The sequence below is a fragment of the Felis catus genome, chromosome E1, assembly GCF_018350175.1.
Source record: "Felis catus isolate Fca126 chromosome E1, F.catus_Fca126_mat1.0, whole genome shotgun sequence".
Lineage (NCBI taxonomy): Eukaryota > Metazoa > Chordata > Mammalia > Carnivora > Felidae > Felis > Felis catus.
The window spans coordinates 14,915,023-14,932,159 of record NC_058381.1 but is presented as its reverse complement, the minus strand read 5'-3'; the positions used below and the strand labels follow the sequence as shown (position 1 = coordinate 14,932,159).

Here is a 17,137-nt window from a genome sequence, read left to right as displayed (position 1 = left end):
GGCAGGCCACCGGAGAGTGGACGATTTGTTCTGCCGTCACCGAACTCCCTTTAGTGCATGTTTCCAGCTTTGGACTGGGGAAGATTTGTTCAGCCAGGCCTGAAAACACAGCCCTCCCCTCTTTATCTGGAGAACTGCCTCCTTTCTCCGAAGCAAGAGAGGCAGGGACAGCCTCCAGACCCCGTCTGCTGCCGTCTGGGTTGGTCCCTAGCCTCCAGTGGGCCCCGGGAACTGGCAGCTCCCTTCCAGGCACTCCTGAGCCCCCGAACAGTCAACAGCTCAGGTGCCGCAGGTGAGGCTCTTGGGCACAGGCCAGGAAGGATCCAGGACCGGCCTGCTCCAGGGAGAGCCACGGAGATTGGGCTGACCCAGCGCAGCCAGAGTGTAGGAAGTGAGTCATGTCTGTGAGGGCGAGGGAAGGACCATGGAACAGAGAACAAGCGTGTGTGTGTGTGTGTGTGTGCGTGCTCGCACGCGTGTGCACGTGTGCATCCCAGTGAGTCAGTGTGCCTCTGCCCCACACAGCTCCTCCCACCAACAAACGTGCTGTGCCCGGCCAGCCTCGCCCACCCCACCAAAATCTGGGATCTGCCACCGTTTCAGGAATGCAGGGTTAGGAAATGAGAAACAGGGTTCTTGTCCAAGAGAAATTTTATTATTATTATTTTTCTCTCTTAATTGGATTCAGTGTTTTCTTGTTCCTCACACACATCCTCTCTGGTGGGGAGTTCAGGTTTGTGGAAAGCTCAAAGGAGATTGTGTCTCCAGGGGCCCTGGCCGGCAGCATGGCCAGACTTGACCAGAGCCGCTGTCCCCTATTTGGGCTTGCCTGCTCCACTCCCTGCACGTCCCCATTCCTGACCCCTGAGTCTGGCCCCCCCCAACCTCTGCCCGTCCCTGGGCATCTTCAGAAGGGCCAGGAGGGATGGGGCCTCCGTTAATGCAGAAGTGCCTGAGATGGTTCTTGAAATGCCCTCTTGTCCCCCTTCTGCTAAGGCCACCTGATGCTTTCCCTCCTGCCACCTATACAGGACCCTTGCTGGGATGGCCATCAAAGAGCCTCAAGGAAAAATTCAGCAGCTGAGCCATGTTGGAGGCCTGGGCTCATGCCCAGAGTCTCCCTGGCCTGTCCAGACCGTTGCTGGCGAAACGCTAGGCTGACGACACCGTCCAGCCTGTTGGGCTAACACTGTGGATGCTTCCTGCCCGTCAGCAAAAGAGACCCAAAGTCCCCTCCTTCCCCTTCTCCGTCAAGCCCGGGCCCCGGGCCTGGCTCCCTGATGTCCAATGAGCTGCTTCTCACTTCTCGCCCTGACAACAGCTAGCTAGTACGGTGGGGGTTATGGGATGCTCTGGGGCGGCAGCCGGACTTGTGTTGCATATAAAAACAAGGTGATGCTCTGAACATCTAAGAAGATTGGTCCCCTGAAGTGATTCTTGCTGCCTCCCCTTCTCCCTGACCCCTCCCACTGACCCTTTGCCCTAGGCCCTGGCAAGCCCAGGTTACACGGTGACTGTTGTTGCCAGGTTGGGATTCTAGACAAAAAATCCTGTGACTCTTTTCTTGCTAGAAATCACCAATACAATCCTTAGTTCAACAGATAATAGTTTTCCGTATAGTTTATAAACATGAGAAGACATACAGTCTGGTAGGGGAGTGGGGCGGGGTGGGGGGGGCCTGTGCATTTGTGTGTATATATATGTAGAGAGTGTGTATATATATAAGTGGACGTAGTTATAAAACTGCACCTCCTGTGAGAGCCTCACTGCACTTGACGCAGTTCTAAATTTCAGCCTCTGATGATCTTTCCTTTGGTAATTGGTTCTTGGAGCCCAGCAGCTAGGCCTGGGTCTGCCAGGGTAGCCTGAGACGTCAGGAATGAGGCCTTACCCCCGGGGGAGGGACTGAGGGTCGGATTTAGGGCAGGCTGACTACGTGGCCTCAGGCAAGAGCCAAAATGCCACCTGCTCCTGTGCTCCCAGGTGGCTGGTGGAGCCAGCCTCTTGGGTGAGCCTCGTCTGTTCTCCTGAGTCCTGCTTCCTCCAGGAGTGGCGGGGGGCCCTTCAGACCTCTCCAACGACCGGGATTCCACAGAGCCCAGCTCCTGTGGGGCACCGTCCCACGGTTGCTAATGAAGGATTCACTTTGCGTGCTTTAACCGCCTTGCTGGATGGGTGCTGTCCATGGGTGCTCGGCAGGGCCTGGCCGGGACAGCAGGGTGTGATGCGCTAATCCCTTCCCACTTGGGGCTGTACACTGTGGGTTTATAATCCACCGGGCAGGGCCCAGACAGCAGCCAAAGGCTTTACCAGCCTTTGCCTGAAACCCAGCAGATCCTCCGCTTGTTAAAAAAAAGAAAAGAAATTCTGTTCCTTGGTGGACATTGGCAGTGCTGGGTGCTGGGGCCGCAGGTCCTCAGCGGAGAGTGACCACCAGCCCCAGTATCCAGGCCAGGAGCGAGGCTCCCAGGGCACGGCCCGAGGAGGCCTGCTGCACCCCGCTGGGGGCACGGATGGGGGTCCTGCGGGCACACTTGCCCTTCCGCTTGGGCCGCGCCGTGGGCATGATGTCAAAGCTGAACTTGTGCTGGTAGTCGGGGGCGTAGTCCTGCAGCTCGGGGGTCTGCTTCCCGGCGCCCGCCTTGGACACCTGGTTGCGATTCCTGTGGCTGGTGCAGTTCTTGCCGGGCTTCCTGTAGCCCGGCCGGGAGCCCGGCAGATGGCCGTGCGGGTGGCCCTTGTCCCTGGCGGGGCCGTGGGGCGGGTAGTGTTCCTTGCGGGCGGCCCTGTCGGTGGTGGTGAGCGTGTGCGACTTGATCTGGTGCGGGGACGCCGGCCCCGTGCAGTTCCGGAAGTCCTCGGCCCTCAGCAGCTTCAGGTCCTGGCCTCGCCGTGACTCGGGGGACACACAGGGGACAGCAGAGCTGGAACCGCGGAACCTCCGCAGCCATTCCCACAGGGAGTGCGCCCGGCAGCCGCAGTCCCAAGCATTCCCGTTGAGGCGGAGGAACTCCAGGGCGGCCAGGGGCGCCAAGCAGTCGCCCTGCAGCTCGGAGAGACTGTTGTTGAAGAGGAAGAGGGTGGTCAGCCTGCGGAGGTCGTGGAAAGCCTTGTGGTGGACCCACCGCAGCTGGTTCTCGTGCAGCAGGAGCCGGTCCAGGTTCACCAGCCCCCGGAAGGTGTCCTGGCCCAGGCTCCACAGCTTGTTGCCATGGAGAAACAGGTGGCTGAGGTTGACCAGGTCCACAAAGATGTCGTCCTGGAGGTACTCGATGTGATTGTCCTGCAGGTAGAGGTACTGCAGGCTGTGCAGGCCACTGAATATGCCTGCCGGCAGGGCACTGAGCCCGCACTTATAGAGGTAGAGGGCGTGGAGCTTCACCAGGCCCTGGAAGGTCTCCGGGGCCAGCGTCCGCAGCTGCCGGTTGTCGCCAAGGTCCAGCTCCTCCAGGTGCACGAAGCCCTCGAAGGTGTTGGGGTCAATGTAGGTGATGTTGTTGGAGTAGATCCACAGGGTGACCATAGCGGGGCTGAAGTGGCCCTGCTGGAGGAGGGTGATGCGATTGTTCTGCAGGAAGATGCGTTCGCTATCCTCCGGGATGCCCTCGGGGATGGCGGCAAAGTTGTGCGCCTGGCAGCTGACCGTCATGGGTGCCGGGTAGCACACGCAGTCCCGCGGGCAGCCGCCGCCCAGGGGCAGCTCCCCGGCTAGCAGCAGCAGCAACAGTTCCACACAGCACCCTGGCGGGGAGACAGAGCACAGCCAGGTCAGGGTCGGCCGGGGGACGCGGGGGACAGACGGGGTGCGGGGCTGGTGGGTGTGCCACCCTCCCAGGCCAGGCTCTGTCCTGGCCTGCGCCGAACTCGGCAGTCTGGGACGGCAGTCCCCTGGGGGAGGCTCCAGATGGGAGGAAGGCAGGGCTCAAGCCCAAGCCAGGCCCGCACCTGGCGTGAGATAACACTGGGGCCCTGCACCTGTACTGGGGGTTCTATTCCCCAGCCTGGGCTGCCCGCCATCCTTAGTCCTGCCCCCTCAGGCTCTGTCAGCCCTGCGGGGGGTGGGGGGTGGGGGTCACAACCCCAGGCCACAGAAGTCAGCCTCTGGTTCCTGTTCCAGCTCTGTCACTCACTCGCTGTTATCCACATGAACAGATAGTGGGGCAGACTCCGGGTCTAGCAAAGTAAACATACGGAGGCCTGAGGAGTCTCTGTATTTATTCTCAATAACAAGGCAAGCATGCATGCACGATACCAAAGTTCATCTCAAAAGAGGTCTCATTTACCATGCCTCCCGCATCCTCAAATACGTGACAACTCTCTGGGCCTCAGTTTCTAAATAATACTAGTTGTCCCCTCCAGCGCCGTGAGGATGTACTAAGAGGACCCATGTGTGTGGACTGGGGGAGGCATCAGGGTGGCCAGGCTCTGCAGCCCCCCCACCCCCCCCCACCAGGAGCTAGCTGCTGCCCCCCATCAGGTCCACCTTCTGGCCTCTCCTCTCTCCCCACCTAAACTCCCAGGCTGTGGCTGCAAACCAGGCCTCGCCTCTCGACTGTCCCGAGCATTTCCTCTGTAGCTTCCCTCTAATTGGGCATTAATTAGGCATTCGTTAATGGATCCTTAAAATAATTTATTTTCGGATGTGTCCAGGCTGTGGTCGGATAATAGCCCCGTGCTCATTATCGGAGCAGCCTCATTATGGACGATCATCATTACCTGCCTTTTTCCAGGGTCGCAGCTGCCCCAGGCTGCCCGGCAGGCGCGCCGGCGTGGGAAAGACAGGCTCCAGGCTGGTAGAGCCCCACCCCGCAGGGCCCGGCAGCCACCTCATCCCCGCCTGGGTTGGCCTCTTGCCCGTCCCTTCCAGCTTGGCCAGCCGGGCCTCTGGGGAGAGGTCAGGGCTGCCGGCAGCTCAGCCGAGTCTCGCTGCCGTCAGCGATGCCCAGAGCATGTAGAAAGAACCTACCCTCCCGGCCGATCTCAGACCCGCCCCACTCCCAGCCTCACAGGGGCCACTGGGCCAGGCTCTGAGGCCCTGCTGCTGCCCTAGTCTGATGGTCAGGCTCAGGCAGGCCTAGCCAACACCCCCTCGTTCCTGGCAGAAATGGCATCGTAAATAAGTGACAGTTCCCAGCTGTTGGGAGTTATGGGCTCCCAGAGAGTGGCAGCTGCTTCCCGTCCCCCTGTAATCACCCGGCTTCCACCAAACGTTTCCAACATAAAAATCATCGCATATAATTTTGTTTTTGCATAATTGGGTTCGGTTGCGATTTCAGAGCAATTATGACCTCGGTGGCAGTGGTGGCGGTGGCAGTGCAGCTGTGAGGAACCGTCCTGGGCTGGGCTCCTGCACTCCATGTGGCTCCTGCAGTGTCTTCAGTCACCACGACCATTGCACAGCCTGCAGGCTAAGCCTGAGGCTGGTGCCTCCGCAGCCTCAGTTTCCCTCTCTGTAACGTGGGTAGGAGATGATCGCTATGCTAGCCTGCCCCACGTGGAGGCTCGGGTCTGACCTCCAGGCCCCCCCACTCCCCACCTTGGTCTGGCAGGGGGTGTCCCAGCCCCGCAGAGGGAAGCAAGAGTGTGGACAGGGTGGGACAGGAGCCTGGACCCCAAGCTTCAGCTGACTCTCGGGGAGCCTGCCCGATGCCTCGAGCCACCGAAAGCCAGGGCTGAGATGAAGGCCCAACTCACACTGTCTGCACCTTCCACAGAGACTGACACTCCCTTTCCCTACTCTCAGCTCGCACTCCTTACCCGTGGCCAGGCTGCTGTCTCCCAGGGACCCTGCCCCCGGGAAGCGGCCCCTGCCCTGCCGCTCGGTGGGGCGATCACAGTGCTCACTGTGCTGAAAGGGACCAGGCCACGGCCACGCACCTGTGGTTGTGGGACACACACTGCCACACCAGACCCTGGGGGCGGGGGGTTTGACTGCAAAGAAAGAGGCTTTTCCTGAAGTCTGGCAGCAGAGGGACACTCACTGTGGGGGCAGGGGTAAGCTGTGGCAGGCTCAGCACTAATACCACTCGACATTTGTGCAGCTTATGAAGTTTACAAAGTGCTTCTGCTCGCGATGCTCTGATCCTCAGAATTACTGTGTGGTCGTAGGGGGTTCTCCTGCCCCCTGACCTGATGGGGGCAGACGACCCTTCTCCCTGCTGTTGTGGCTATGTCTCTGTGAGGCCCCTGGGCTGGGGTTCTCTCAAATGTCCCCAGAAAAGCTGGGGGACCCCATGGAGAGCCACACCCTCTCCTTAGACAGGTGCCCCAGGGAATGTTGGGGTACAGGGAAACCAGGTGGAGATCCCCATTTCGGGGAAAAGCCAATGCCCAAAAATCCAGGCCGGGGCAGAGCGGCCAGCTTGTGAACACACTTTGGCAGGTGTGTTGGGTAAATGCAGGACCCAGGGCAGGAGCCACCCATTCCCTTCCTCCCAGAGGGTCCCAGAAGGAGGCAGGGGCCCCGGCCAACGCTTGGAGCTGCTCTCCGTCCTTCAGTACTGCCCAAATGCCAGGGACCCAGGCCAGGGAAGCTGCCCTTGCACTACCCCTGCCCCCTTCCACTGGGTGCTGGGGTGGGTCTCAGCTGAGTCTGCTTCTCCACCCCGGAAGCTGGTCACATCTCCAAGGCCCCAGACTAGCCCTCCCAGACAAGCTCACCCACCTCTGGCACCCCTGCCTGAGCCGGCGGGAGCCCCGGGTCTGGATCATCACCCTGCTGGGTTTCTTTCCAGGCAGGAGCTACAGCTTCTCCTGTGCCCCCTCCGTGTGCTGGTGGGAGCCCCAACCCACTGATTGCCTGATTAATGTACTAACACCGAGGCCGGTGCCTTTGCCGTGCATTTTAAGACTGCAAATTAGCAGCCATGTAAGTCTCTGAGGAGGAGCCTTGCGCCCCCTCCCATCTGCTTCCTCAGCCCCCTCCTGGGTGCGGCAGGGGTTGCTCTGCCTGAGGGGGCTGAAGAAAGCCAGGCTGGGCTCCCCCTTCCTCAGGCTCTTCTCCTTCAGCTCTCCTCCAGGGGCATGCACCCGGACTCCCAAAGCTCTTGCCCCCCCCCCCCCACATCTGAGCTCACCTGAGGCTCCTCTGCCTCATTCATTCCTTCCTCCATTCAATATTTGCCTCAAGTCCTGGAATGTCCAATGTGATAGGGCAAGGAGGAGCCCGGGGATGAGCCGGGGTGAGTCCTCCTGGGTTCATTAGCAGATAGGAGGTCTCACAATACCAGGCAGTCTGACCAGGTGCCGGGGCCCAGAGCAGGTGCTAATGGGTGTGTGTGTGTGTGTGTGTGTGTGTGTGTAAGAAGCTCAGGAAAAGTCCCTGCCACCCCTACACCACCTCCTCCACTAAGCCCTGTGCTCCCCTGCCAGTATAGAGGATACACAGTAGAGATTCTATTGTTTGCAAGTTCTCCTTCCTCCAAACCCCAAAACCCTTCACCTGCTGGGCAGCGGGTGAGTGGCCTGAGCATGGTCAGCACCTCACCCAGTCTATTCGGCAGCCCCAGATGTGCTTATGCATGTCCCTGTGGGGCTGGACCTAGCGGGGTGGGTGGGAAGGGCATAACAGGAAGAAGGCACAGTGTGTACAAAGGCACTGAGGTTTGGAAACAGGCAGTGTGCCCACATCTTACCCCAGTCCCCCTCAATCAGCCCCCAAGTAGCCAGAGATCCCAAAGAAGCTGTAACACCAGCCCTGCTAGGCTGGGGAAACCCAGGCCTGGGGAGGCCAGAGAGGTCCCCATTGGAACCAGCACTGACAGGACCCCTGCTCCCGTCCCAGGCCAGATGTCTAGAAATGTCTAGAATGGCAGGGGTCCTCAGCTTCCCCCCCCCAGGAAGGGAGCTAACCAATGAGGACCCACTCCTAAACATGCACCAGGTTCTTTACATGGAAGCCCCATACTACCACACCACTGCAGAGGAAATGAGGCACCCGCAGAGAAGTGGCCACACAGCTGGTGAAGAGGGTGGGAGAGCAGGCCTCACGCCCCTGACCTCAAATCCAGGAGCTCCAAGTTGCATGGGGCAGGCAGGGCAGCCTCATCTGACCTGAGTCAGACCTCATCAGACCTCCCCCTGACCTGAGTCTGCCACCTGCTGGCACCAAAGCGGCCACCTCTGTCGACACCCCCGCAGGGACAGCCCCATGGGCTGGAATCCCCCCAAGGCCCCCAGGCAGGTCCCTAGGGGCTCTCTGAGCCTCAGAGACTTGTCAGCCATGTGGCCCATCCTTCCGGCTCCACAGCCCGCCCTCCCTCTGCACAGGGCCAGGCATCCCCTCCCTCCTGCCCGGGCCTTGCCAGCTGCTCCTCTCTAAGCCAATCGATGCTAACCAAATGGCTCTGCCGGTCAGATAACAGCCTCGGGCCAGGCTGGCTGTGCTCACAGAGTGACTGGCGCCCCAGGCCACTTGGCACTGTTGCTGCATGCCGCACCCAAGTGCAGGCCACTTCCTATAGCGCCCCCGCCCGGCCCAGCCCCGGAGACGAGGCAGCCAGCCTGGGCAGAGCAGGGCTCCCCCCCCCGCTGCAGATGCCTGTAATCCACCTGCCTCCCCATCTCTCCGTCCATCCCACGCAATCTGTCCGAAGGTGAGCCGCCGTTCCCCGGCCCCCCAGGCCTCCTCCACGCGCATCTTCTCCGTCTCAGGTGAAGGCGGCTCCTTCATTCTGGCAGCTGGGGTGAGAACCTCAGAGTCACGACTCCTCTCTCTCACCTCATACCCAGTCTGCCGGAAGCCCTGTGGGCTCAGCTTCAGGACATACCCAGAACCCACCCTCGTCTCCCGGCCACCACCCCAGCCTGGGCCGCCGTCATCTCTTGCCTGGCCCATCGCCGTAGTCTCCTGCGTGGTCCCCGGGCTCCCACCCTTGCCCCTACAACATCTCCACTGACACAGCAGCGGAAGTCTGAGTCAGAGCACGTGGCGCCTCTGATCAAACCCCTTTGGCCCCATCGTGCTCAGTAAGACCTTCTAGTTCTCACTGGGGCCCTGGCCGCCGCCTCTCCTCCCTCCCCCAGCCTTTTCTTCTCCCTCTTTTCACGTGCTGGGCGCATCCTGCCTCCAGCCTTTTGCTGCTCTCTCCTTCTGGAGCACTGCCCATGCTCCAGGATACCCGTGGGGCCCCTGCCCTCACCCCAACATTGGGGTCTCTCACAGAGTCACTTTCTCGGTCAGGCCTTCCTTAGCAGCCTGTCTTATTTATTTTTTACATTTTTTTAGAGAGAGACACCACAAGCTGGGGAGAGGGGGAGAAGGGTAGAGGGAGAGAGAGAAAGAGAAGAAGAGAGAGAATCCCAAGCAGGTTCCATGCTCAGCCTGGAGCCTGATATGGGGCTTGATCCCACGACCCTGGGATCACCACCCAAGGTGAAATCAAGCCAATTGCTCAACTGACTGAGCCACCCAGGCACATCCCCAGCAGCCTATTTTTTTTTTTTTTTTTTTTTCAACGTTTATTTATTTTTGGGACAGAGAGAGACAGAGCATGAGCAGGGGAGGGGCGAGAGAGAGGGAGACACAGAATCGGAAACAGGCTGATGGCTCGGAGCTGTCAGCACAGAGCCCGACGCGGGGCTCGAACTCACGGACTGTGAGATCATGACCTGAGCTGAAGTCGGCCGCTTAACCGACCGAGCCACCCAGGCGCCCCTCATTTATGCTCTTCTAATAAAGTACATCATTTATTTATTTCTCTTGTTCCTTTTCTGTCCCCTCCCACTGACAGTGATTTTGTCTGGTATGTTCCCTGCTGTGCCCTAGGGCCTAAAACGGTGCCTAGAACACAGTCATGTTTTTCTTTCTTTCTTTCTTTCTTTCTTTCTTTCTTTCATGTATGTTTGTTTATTTATTAATTTACTTATTTATTTTTGAGAGAGACAGAGAGTGAGCTGGGGAGGGGCAGAGAGGGAGAGGGGGAGACACAGAATCTGAAACAGGCTCCAGGCTCTGAGCTGTCAGCACAGAGCCCGACACAGGGCTTGAACCCACAGACCTTGAGATCATGACCCGAGCCAAAGTCGGATGCTTAGCCAACTGAACCACCCAGGAGCCTGCTATGTGTTTCTTTTAAGAAGAAAACCCTACGGGGCTCCTGGGTGGCTCAGTCGGTTGGGCGTCAGAGTTCGCTCAGGTCAGGATCTCACCATCTGTGAGTTCAAGCCCCGTGTAGGACTCTGTGCTGACAGCTCAGAGCCTGGAGCCTCCTTTGGATTCTGTATCTCCCTCTCTCTCTGCCCGTCCCTCTCTCTCTCTCAAAAATCAGTAAACATTAAAAAAAAGAAGAAGAAGAAGAAAACCCTAGGCCAAGGGCCTGGCTCATAGTAGGTGCTCAATAAACATAGTGGTTCTCATTAGTACTGAGGTCTCTAATAAGAGTAGATTGGGCCTTGGCTTTCTCTGGAGGGCCCCCTGGGCCATCACAAGGGGACAGATGGTGAGGAGCACTCTGCAGGGGCACATACACATCAGGCCTGTCCAACACGTGGGGCAGGTGATCAATGCGGCCTTGCCCAGGACTCCGGATTTTCAGTGCTAAAACCGTAAAGTCCCAAACAAACCAGCACAAGTCAGTCACCCTACCTAGGGCCAAATTGCACCACCACCCCCCCACAAAAAAAAAAAAAAATCTCTGGGCACAGGCAGGGGAGGGGACAAGCAGGCAGGCATGAAGCAGGAATGTCCTCCAGGCACCCACACCCACACCTCAGGTCTAGTGCCTGCAGCCCCGGAGGCAGGCCTGGGCCTAGACAGAGCATGCGTACATGTGTGCACATGGGTCTGGGCATGCCTATGCACATGTGTGCTTCTGTGCGTTTACCTGTGTGTGTACACGGTCAGGTGTGCACGTGTTCACAGCATCTGCGTAGGCGCATGTGTGTATGCAAGCACATGTTTGTCCCTGGACGCCACCAACGGGCTGGCAGCCTGGGCCCTTTCATCCTGCAGCATCCCTGAGCTCCGGCCCAGAGAGAGGGCCCGGGTCTGTGATATCCCCGTCTTATCTCGGCACTCACTCTTGCTTTGCCTTTAGCTCCCGCTCTCCTCCTGACGTGCTGCATTACATCCTTACTCCGGGATCACTCCTGGCTGGGAAGCGGGCGGCCCCTTACTGGAACAGTCCTTGGCTTCCATCTGCTGTGGCTAGCCCCCTGCACAGGCCTGGCCGGGATGCCATGCTAACTGGGCTGCCGCGCTCTCAGGAGGCCTCACTGGAGCAACCAGGCTCCCCATCTTTGCCTTGCTGTGTTTGCCACCTTCTCGATGTGGGGTGCCTTCCTGGGGGGGGGGTACCCCGGTACTGCCTGGCCTTGGGAGCAGCCCCACCAAGAGACATTTCAGCTGGGCCACCTCGGACAGGTCACTAAGCTTCCAAAGCCTCAGTTTCTTAGTCCGGGAACTGGGAGGCAGAGCACCTGCTTTATTGGGTTTTGGAAACACTCGGGTAGGCTGTGCCCCTGAACTGTAGCCCAGGGGGAGCTGTAGAGGAGGCGTTCGTGAGGGGGAGGACTGTGTGCTCTCCCCAACCCCCAGCGGACTCTGGCCTTCACCACACCCACCCTGGTGCTCTCGGGCCCCAGAAGCCTGGCAGAGGGACCTGCGAGATGGGACACTGAGTCGAGGCTCAGACCCAGGTTCAAGTTCCCTGCCAGGCCTTGGCTGTCCCCAGGACACAGTGGGTGGGGATGGGATCTTGACCCCTCTACTTTGGCCTTTCTCCCAGTCCATCCCTCCCCAGCTGGAGCTGCCAGCTCTGTGCAGAATGCCCAGGGTGTGTGGGTTCTGCCTTTACCTCGGGAAGTCCCTCTGGGGCTCATAAAATGTGTCCTCTGTTACTCAGATTTGCTCCTCAGTTTGGGAGCCCCAGAATCTGGGCAGCGGCAGCTCAAGGCTGAAGGCCAAGGGCCTCTGAGAGCCAGCTTTTCCCAGGAGGTTTTGAGGAGGGTCTGCGTCCTGCCTCCTCCCTCCAAACCCTGGAGGCTACCGTCCTTCCCTCCCAAACCACAGCAAACTGTGGGCCCACCTGCACCAGACAGGCTCACCGAAACTGGAGTGGTATCTTAGGTGTATTTGGTGGGGCAGGTGAACTTCTGTGGGGATGGGACTGTCCTCAGGGGCAAGTGTCGATTGCCTGCCTGGGGGACACTGAAGGGAGGTGAGGGAGAGAGAGTAGGGGTGGGGATCTACCAAATCCTGAAGGCCCTGGCACTGGGTGACACAAAACAGGAGATGGGACCCAGCCTTCGCAAAGCAGGCGCAGAAGTCTCTTCCAGGAGCCCTCGTTCCTAGTTCCCGGAACAGCCACCCTTTCCTCGCTGCCAGTGAAAGAAAGGCATTCAGAACTCACATCCGGGCTGTGGATCACCCTGTTCTGGATCTGCCCCCTGACTCCTTCATTCATTTGACAACAGCTCTGTGCTTGGTGCTGCAATAGTAGGATCCAGCCCTTTCCCTCACGGAACCTACACGTTCTAGCTGGCAGATGATTAAGCAAAAGGAAACAGACGAGCCCAAACGGACACAGGGTAGTTGACACTGTGGACACAATGAGGGAGTTAAGACGGAGACAAATGGGAGGGGAGGAGACTGACATTCGCTTGTGTGCTCATGAAGGGCCTCCCTGAGCAGCGACACCTGAGCTGAAACCTAAAGGAAAGGAAGGAGCCAAAGAACAGAGGGAACAGCAGGTGCAAAGGCCCTGGGACAGGACCAAACTTGGTATAGATGAGAGACGAAGGGAAGGGCAGGAGATGCCGTTAGAAAGGCAACAGGCAGGCTTTGGAGGGCCTTGAAAGCCTCAGTTGAAGAGTTTGGATCTAATTCTGGGTGTGGCAAGCAGCCACTGAAGAGCCTGAAGTGGGAGCAATATGATAGAACTTGGGCGGGGGGCGGGGGCTGCTATTGGAGCATGGATTAGAGGGGAGCCAGAGGAGGGGCAGAGAAGCCTGCGGTTGTCATCCGTGAGAGATGTGGGGGGCCTGAAGGGGGCGAGGCCATGGAGTCAGAGAGCAGTGGACAGAAGGAGAAATGTCTAAGATGCAGAACTGGCCGGACACACGGGGGACCAGTGTGAGGGACAGTGAGTGGTTCCAGAGGATGAGGGTACAGTGAGACTGGAGGAGCCTGGGACAGCAGGGGTAGGGGCCAACAGGAGCCCCATTTAGGATACACAAAGTCTGAGGAGACTTACAGAGATATTCAGCTGGTGACAGCTGGCTGTCCAACTGGAGCCCAGAGGCGAGAAGTGCACTTGGGACTCATGAGCCTAGAGATGGTATTCAAATCTGTGGCAATGGATGAGGTCACCCGTGAGAGTCAAGAGAGGAGGTACAGGATGGAGGCCTCCGGGAACACGGTTCTAGAATGTAAAGAAGGCATGGCCCGTGGCGTCAAAGGAAAGCCAGGGCATGCGGTGTGACCGAAGCCGAGAGTGTTTCAAGAAGAAAGGTGGCCTCTGCTGAGAGGAAGGCTGTGAGGGTTTACGTGAGGACAGAGAGGTGCGGTCCTCTGGCAACATGGAGGTGATTGGTAATGCCAGAAAGTTCCTTTCTGGGAGAAAGGTCGGGACAGAGTGCATACTAGAGTGGGAGGAATCTATGGGGAGACTGCACTGTGTCAGTCAGGACAAGTTAGGACACAAGTGGCCTTTGGTGGGGGGGGGTCTCAGTGGCTCACAACAGAGGCTGGTTTCTTGCTCAGGTGGGACAGCAGGGGCTCTGCTCAGGGATCTGGGCAGAGAACACATTGTCTGCCCAGAACCCTGCCTGTCTCATGGCAGAGGGGACAGAGGACATGGCCAACTACTGCCTTTTGTTTGAAGCAGGACATAGCACTCCTACTCACGTCGGTCACATGGCCCAGCCTGTCCTCAGATGGATAGGGAAGAATACTGGGGTGGGGTGGGGATGTCAGGGAGCATCCAGAGGCCACTCATTCAGAAACTTGGCTATGAAGGGGGCAGAGAAACAGGGCAGCACCTGGAGGGGAGTGGGGTCCTGGGAAGTTGTTGTTGTTTAAAGTTTATTTATTTGACGGGGGAAGGGGGAGCATGAGTGGGGGAGGGATAGAAAGGGGGGGCAGAGAGAGAATCAGAAGCAGGCTCTGTGCTGACAGCAGAGAACCCGACGTGGGGCTCAAACTCACAAATGGTGCGATCATGACCTGAGCCAAAGTCTGACGCCCAGCTGACTGAACCACCCAGGTGCCCCTAAAACTTATTGTTTATTTTGAATGAGGGGGAGGGAGGGGCAGAGAGAGAGAGAGAGGGAGAGAGAATCCCAAGCAGACTCAAAGCTGTCAGCGCAGAGCCTGACGCAGGGCTCGAACCGACAAACCGTAAGATCATGACCTGAGCCAAAGTCGGATGCTCAACAGACTGAGCCACCCAGGTGCCCCAGGTGTTTGTTTTTTGAAGACAGAAGAAACTAGAGCCTGTTTGCATGCTTGTAGGCATGATTCAGGAGGAGAGAGAGGAACAAAAACGGAAGCAATAGGAGTGAGGGGGCCAAAGCAACAGACCCAGAGCAGCGCCGAAGGACTACCTCTCAGGCCGCAACAGGAGGGAATCCCATATGTTCAAATGACAAGATGATGGAGTTAGCCTCCCAGGTTTCTTTTCTCCCTGAAGTAAAAGGGAGTCATTAGCTGAGAGCAAAGGTAGGGAGGAGGGTGGGAATTTGAAGAGAAAGAAGTCAGAAGGAGGCAGGATTCCATTTGGTCGGAAACCAAGCTCCCCCAGTCACATGAGAGGTTTGTGGGGGACGAGGAGGTAGGTGTTTGCAAACACAGCTCTCCAGTGCCCGCTCCCCTGGCCTCAGCCCAAGTCCCCCTCACCTCCTGCTGGACTTGGGGGCGATTGGCTCCTCTGATGAAGTCTGCTCACGTCACTCCCTGGCTGACAGACCATGCATTAGTTCAGCAAACATTCACTCCACCCCTTCCTACGGGCCAGGCAGCATGCCAGGAGGGCACTGGGGACAAAAGACCCAGTTCCTGGTTCCCAGGATCTGGCAGTCTTCCCCCAGGTGCCTTCAGGATAGTATGTTGTGGACATCTGTCACTCCTCTTGGCCACCCAACTGCTTAAGCCTCTTCCTGAATTTGGGAGATCTCCCAATTTATATAGATGAGTCCTTCCCTCCCTCTGGAAGCTGGAAAGGTCAAGTCCTCACTTTCCCATCCTTCCTGGAAGATTGGGCAAGGCCAGTAACCCAGACTTTGAAGTGGGAGTTAGCGATGCAAATAAGCATGGACCTACAAGGACAGAGGCAGTGGCAATGACAGAGCCAGTGGGGCAGCGGCTATGATAGGAATATTGGAAATACAAGCTGGAGGTGTCTGTCTTTGTTTGGGGCATTGCTCCTGTCTGTGGAGTCCCCAACCCTCTGGGAGAGTCTGTGGGTTACTTTTAAATAGATGGGCTTTTTATTTAAATTAGTCAAGGCTGGATGTCTGTTGCTTGCAAACAAGAATCCTCACTGATGTGAGGTCCCTCCAGCTGAGCATGGCTTACAAGTCCATCCATGGTCTGGCTCTGCTCCTCTCATTCCCGCTCTGCCCCCTCATCTCAGCTCAGGGGCTTTCTGCTCCCCTCTCCCTGCCTTCTTGGGGAAGCAGCTCCCCAAGTTCCCTTGGGAGACCATCCCTTCCCCACTGCAAGTGATTCAGGATTCAGTCAAGTGGCCAGGCTCAGACAAATTAGACTGTCTTCTAGGAATTTCAACCTGAACTTGAAGCCAAGTGACTCAGCTTGAGCTGTTTCACCCAGGTGGGTCCATCCGGAGGATACTGCCTAGGAGTTTTTCCACCAAGACTTCCAGAGCCACCGTGGTTCTTGCCCTTCCCAGACCTGGGTTGTTCAGCTTCTTCTTTGGGTTCCATTTTCTTTCTGCAGTGGTCCACCTAACATCCCTCTTCTTGGCTATCGGGATCCAGATTTCATTCAGCTACCAGGTAGCCATATACTCTAGAGGAGCTGGGTATGGAGGGAGGGAGTCTACTTTATTAGGCTACTCCATTGTCAGTGATTGGTTGAGATAGGAGCATGTGACTCCATTCTGACCAATGAGACACAAAGAAAGTCAAGTGAAGGATTTGGGGAGGAGGGGTGTGTACGTGTCTTTTTCCTCTTGAGAAGGGACACAAGGAAGGGGTGTTCTCTTTCCTGCCTCTGAGTGTGAGTGGGTAAAATGCCTGGTGCTGACACGCTATCTTTTGGCCATGAGGGGACTTCCTAAAGACCAAACCAGTTTACCAAAGACTATGGAGCAAAAAGATGGAAAGAACCTGAATCGTAATGACTTTCTTAAGTCAATGAGTCAACCAATACTGGGATTTCCAACCATTTTCTTTAATTAAAATTTTTTTTGTTTAAGTCTATTTATTTATTTTGAGAGAGAGGAAGAGCATGAGCTGGGCGATGGGCAGAGAGAGAGGAGAGAGAACATCCCAAGCTTAGGCTCCGCATTGTCAGTGCATAGCTGGACAGCTGCGGTGCTCGATCTCATGAACTGTGAGATCTGACCTGAGCAGAAACCAAGAGTCAGACGCTCAACCCAGGAGCCCCTCCAAACTTCTGATAAGACATAATAAATCTTGTTTTAGTCATTTTTATTTTTTTATTTTTATTTTTTAATTTTTTTCCAACGTTTATTTATTTTGGGGACAGAGAGAGACAGAGCATGAACGGGGGAGGGGCAGAGAGAGAGGGAGACACAGAATCGGAAACAGGCTCCAGGCTCCGAGCCATCAGCCCAGAGCCCGACGCGGGGCTCGAACTCACGGACCGCGAGATCGTGACCTGGCTGAAGTCGGACGCCTAACCGACTGTGCCACCCAGGCGCCCCGTCATTTTTAAAATTTTAATGTTTATTTATTTTTGAGAGAGAGAGAGAGAAAGGACAGAGAAAGAGGGAGACGGAGGATCCAAAGCAGGCTCTGCGCTGACAGCAGCGAGCCCGGTGTGGGACTCTAACTCACGAACCATGAGCGGAAGTCAGAAGCTCAACCCACAGAGCCATCCAGGTGCCCCTTGTTTTAGCCGTTTTGAGGTGGGTTTTCAATTACAGCCCCAAAACACCTTCCAATGGGTTCCTCTTTTGCTTAGTCAGATTTCTCTTGCTTGCAACCAAAGAAG

At 57.2% G+C, this 17,137-nt stretch overlaps 1 protein-coding gene across 1 annotated transcript in view; it reads right to left on the bottom strand.

Annotated features, from left to right (window-relative positions):
• Positions 1–633: 633 nt before the first annotated feature.
• Positions 634–17,137, bottom strand: part of RTN4RL1 (reticulon 4 receptor like 1) — a 72,704-nt gene continuing 56,200 nt past the window's right edge. Inside the window, exon 2 of the mRNA XM_006939977.4 lies at positions 634–3,741. Coding sequence (XP_006940039.1) covers positions 2,417–3,741 — 1,325 coding nt within the window. The 3' untranslated portion in view covers positions 634–2,416. The remainder of the gene's footprint in view (positions 3,742–17,137) is intronic.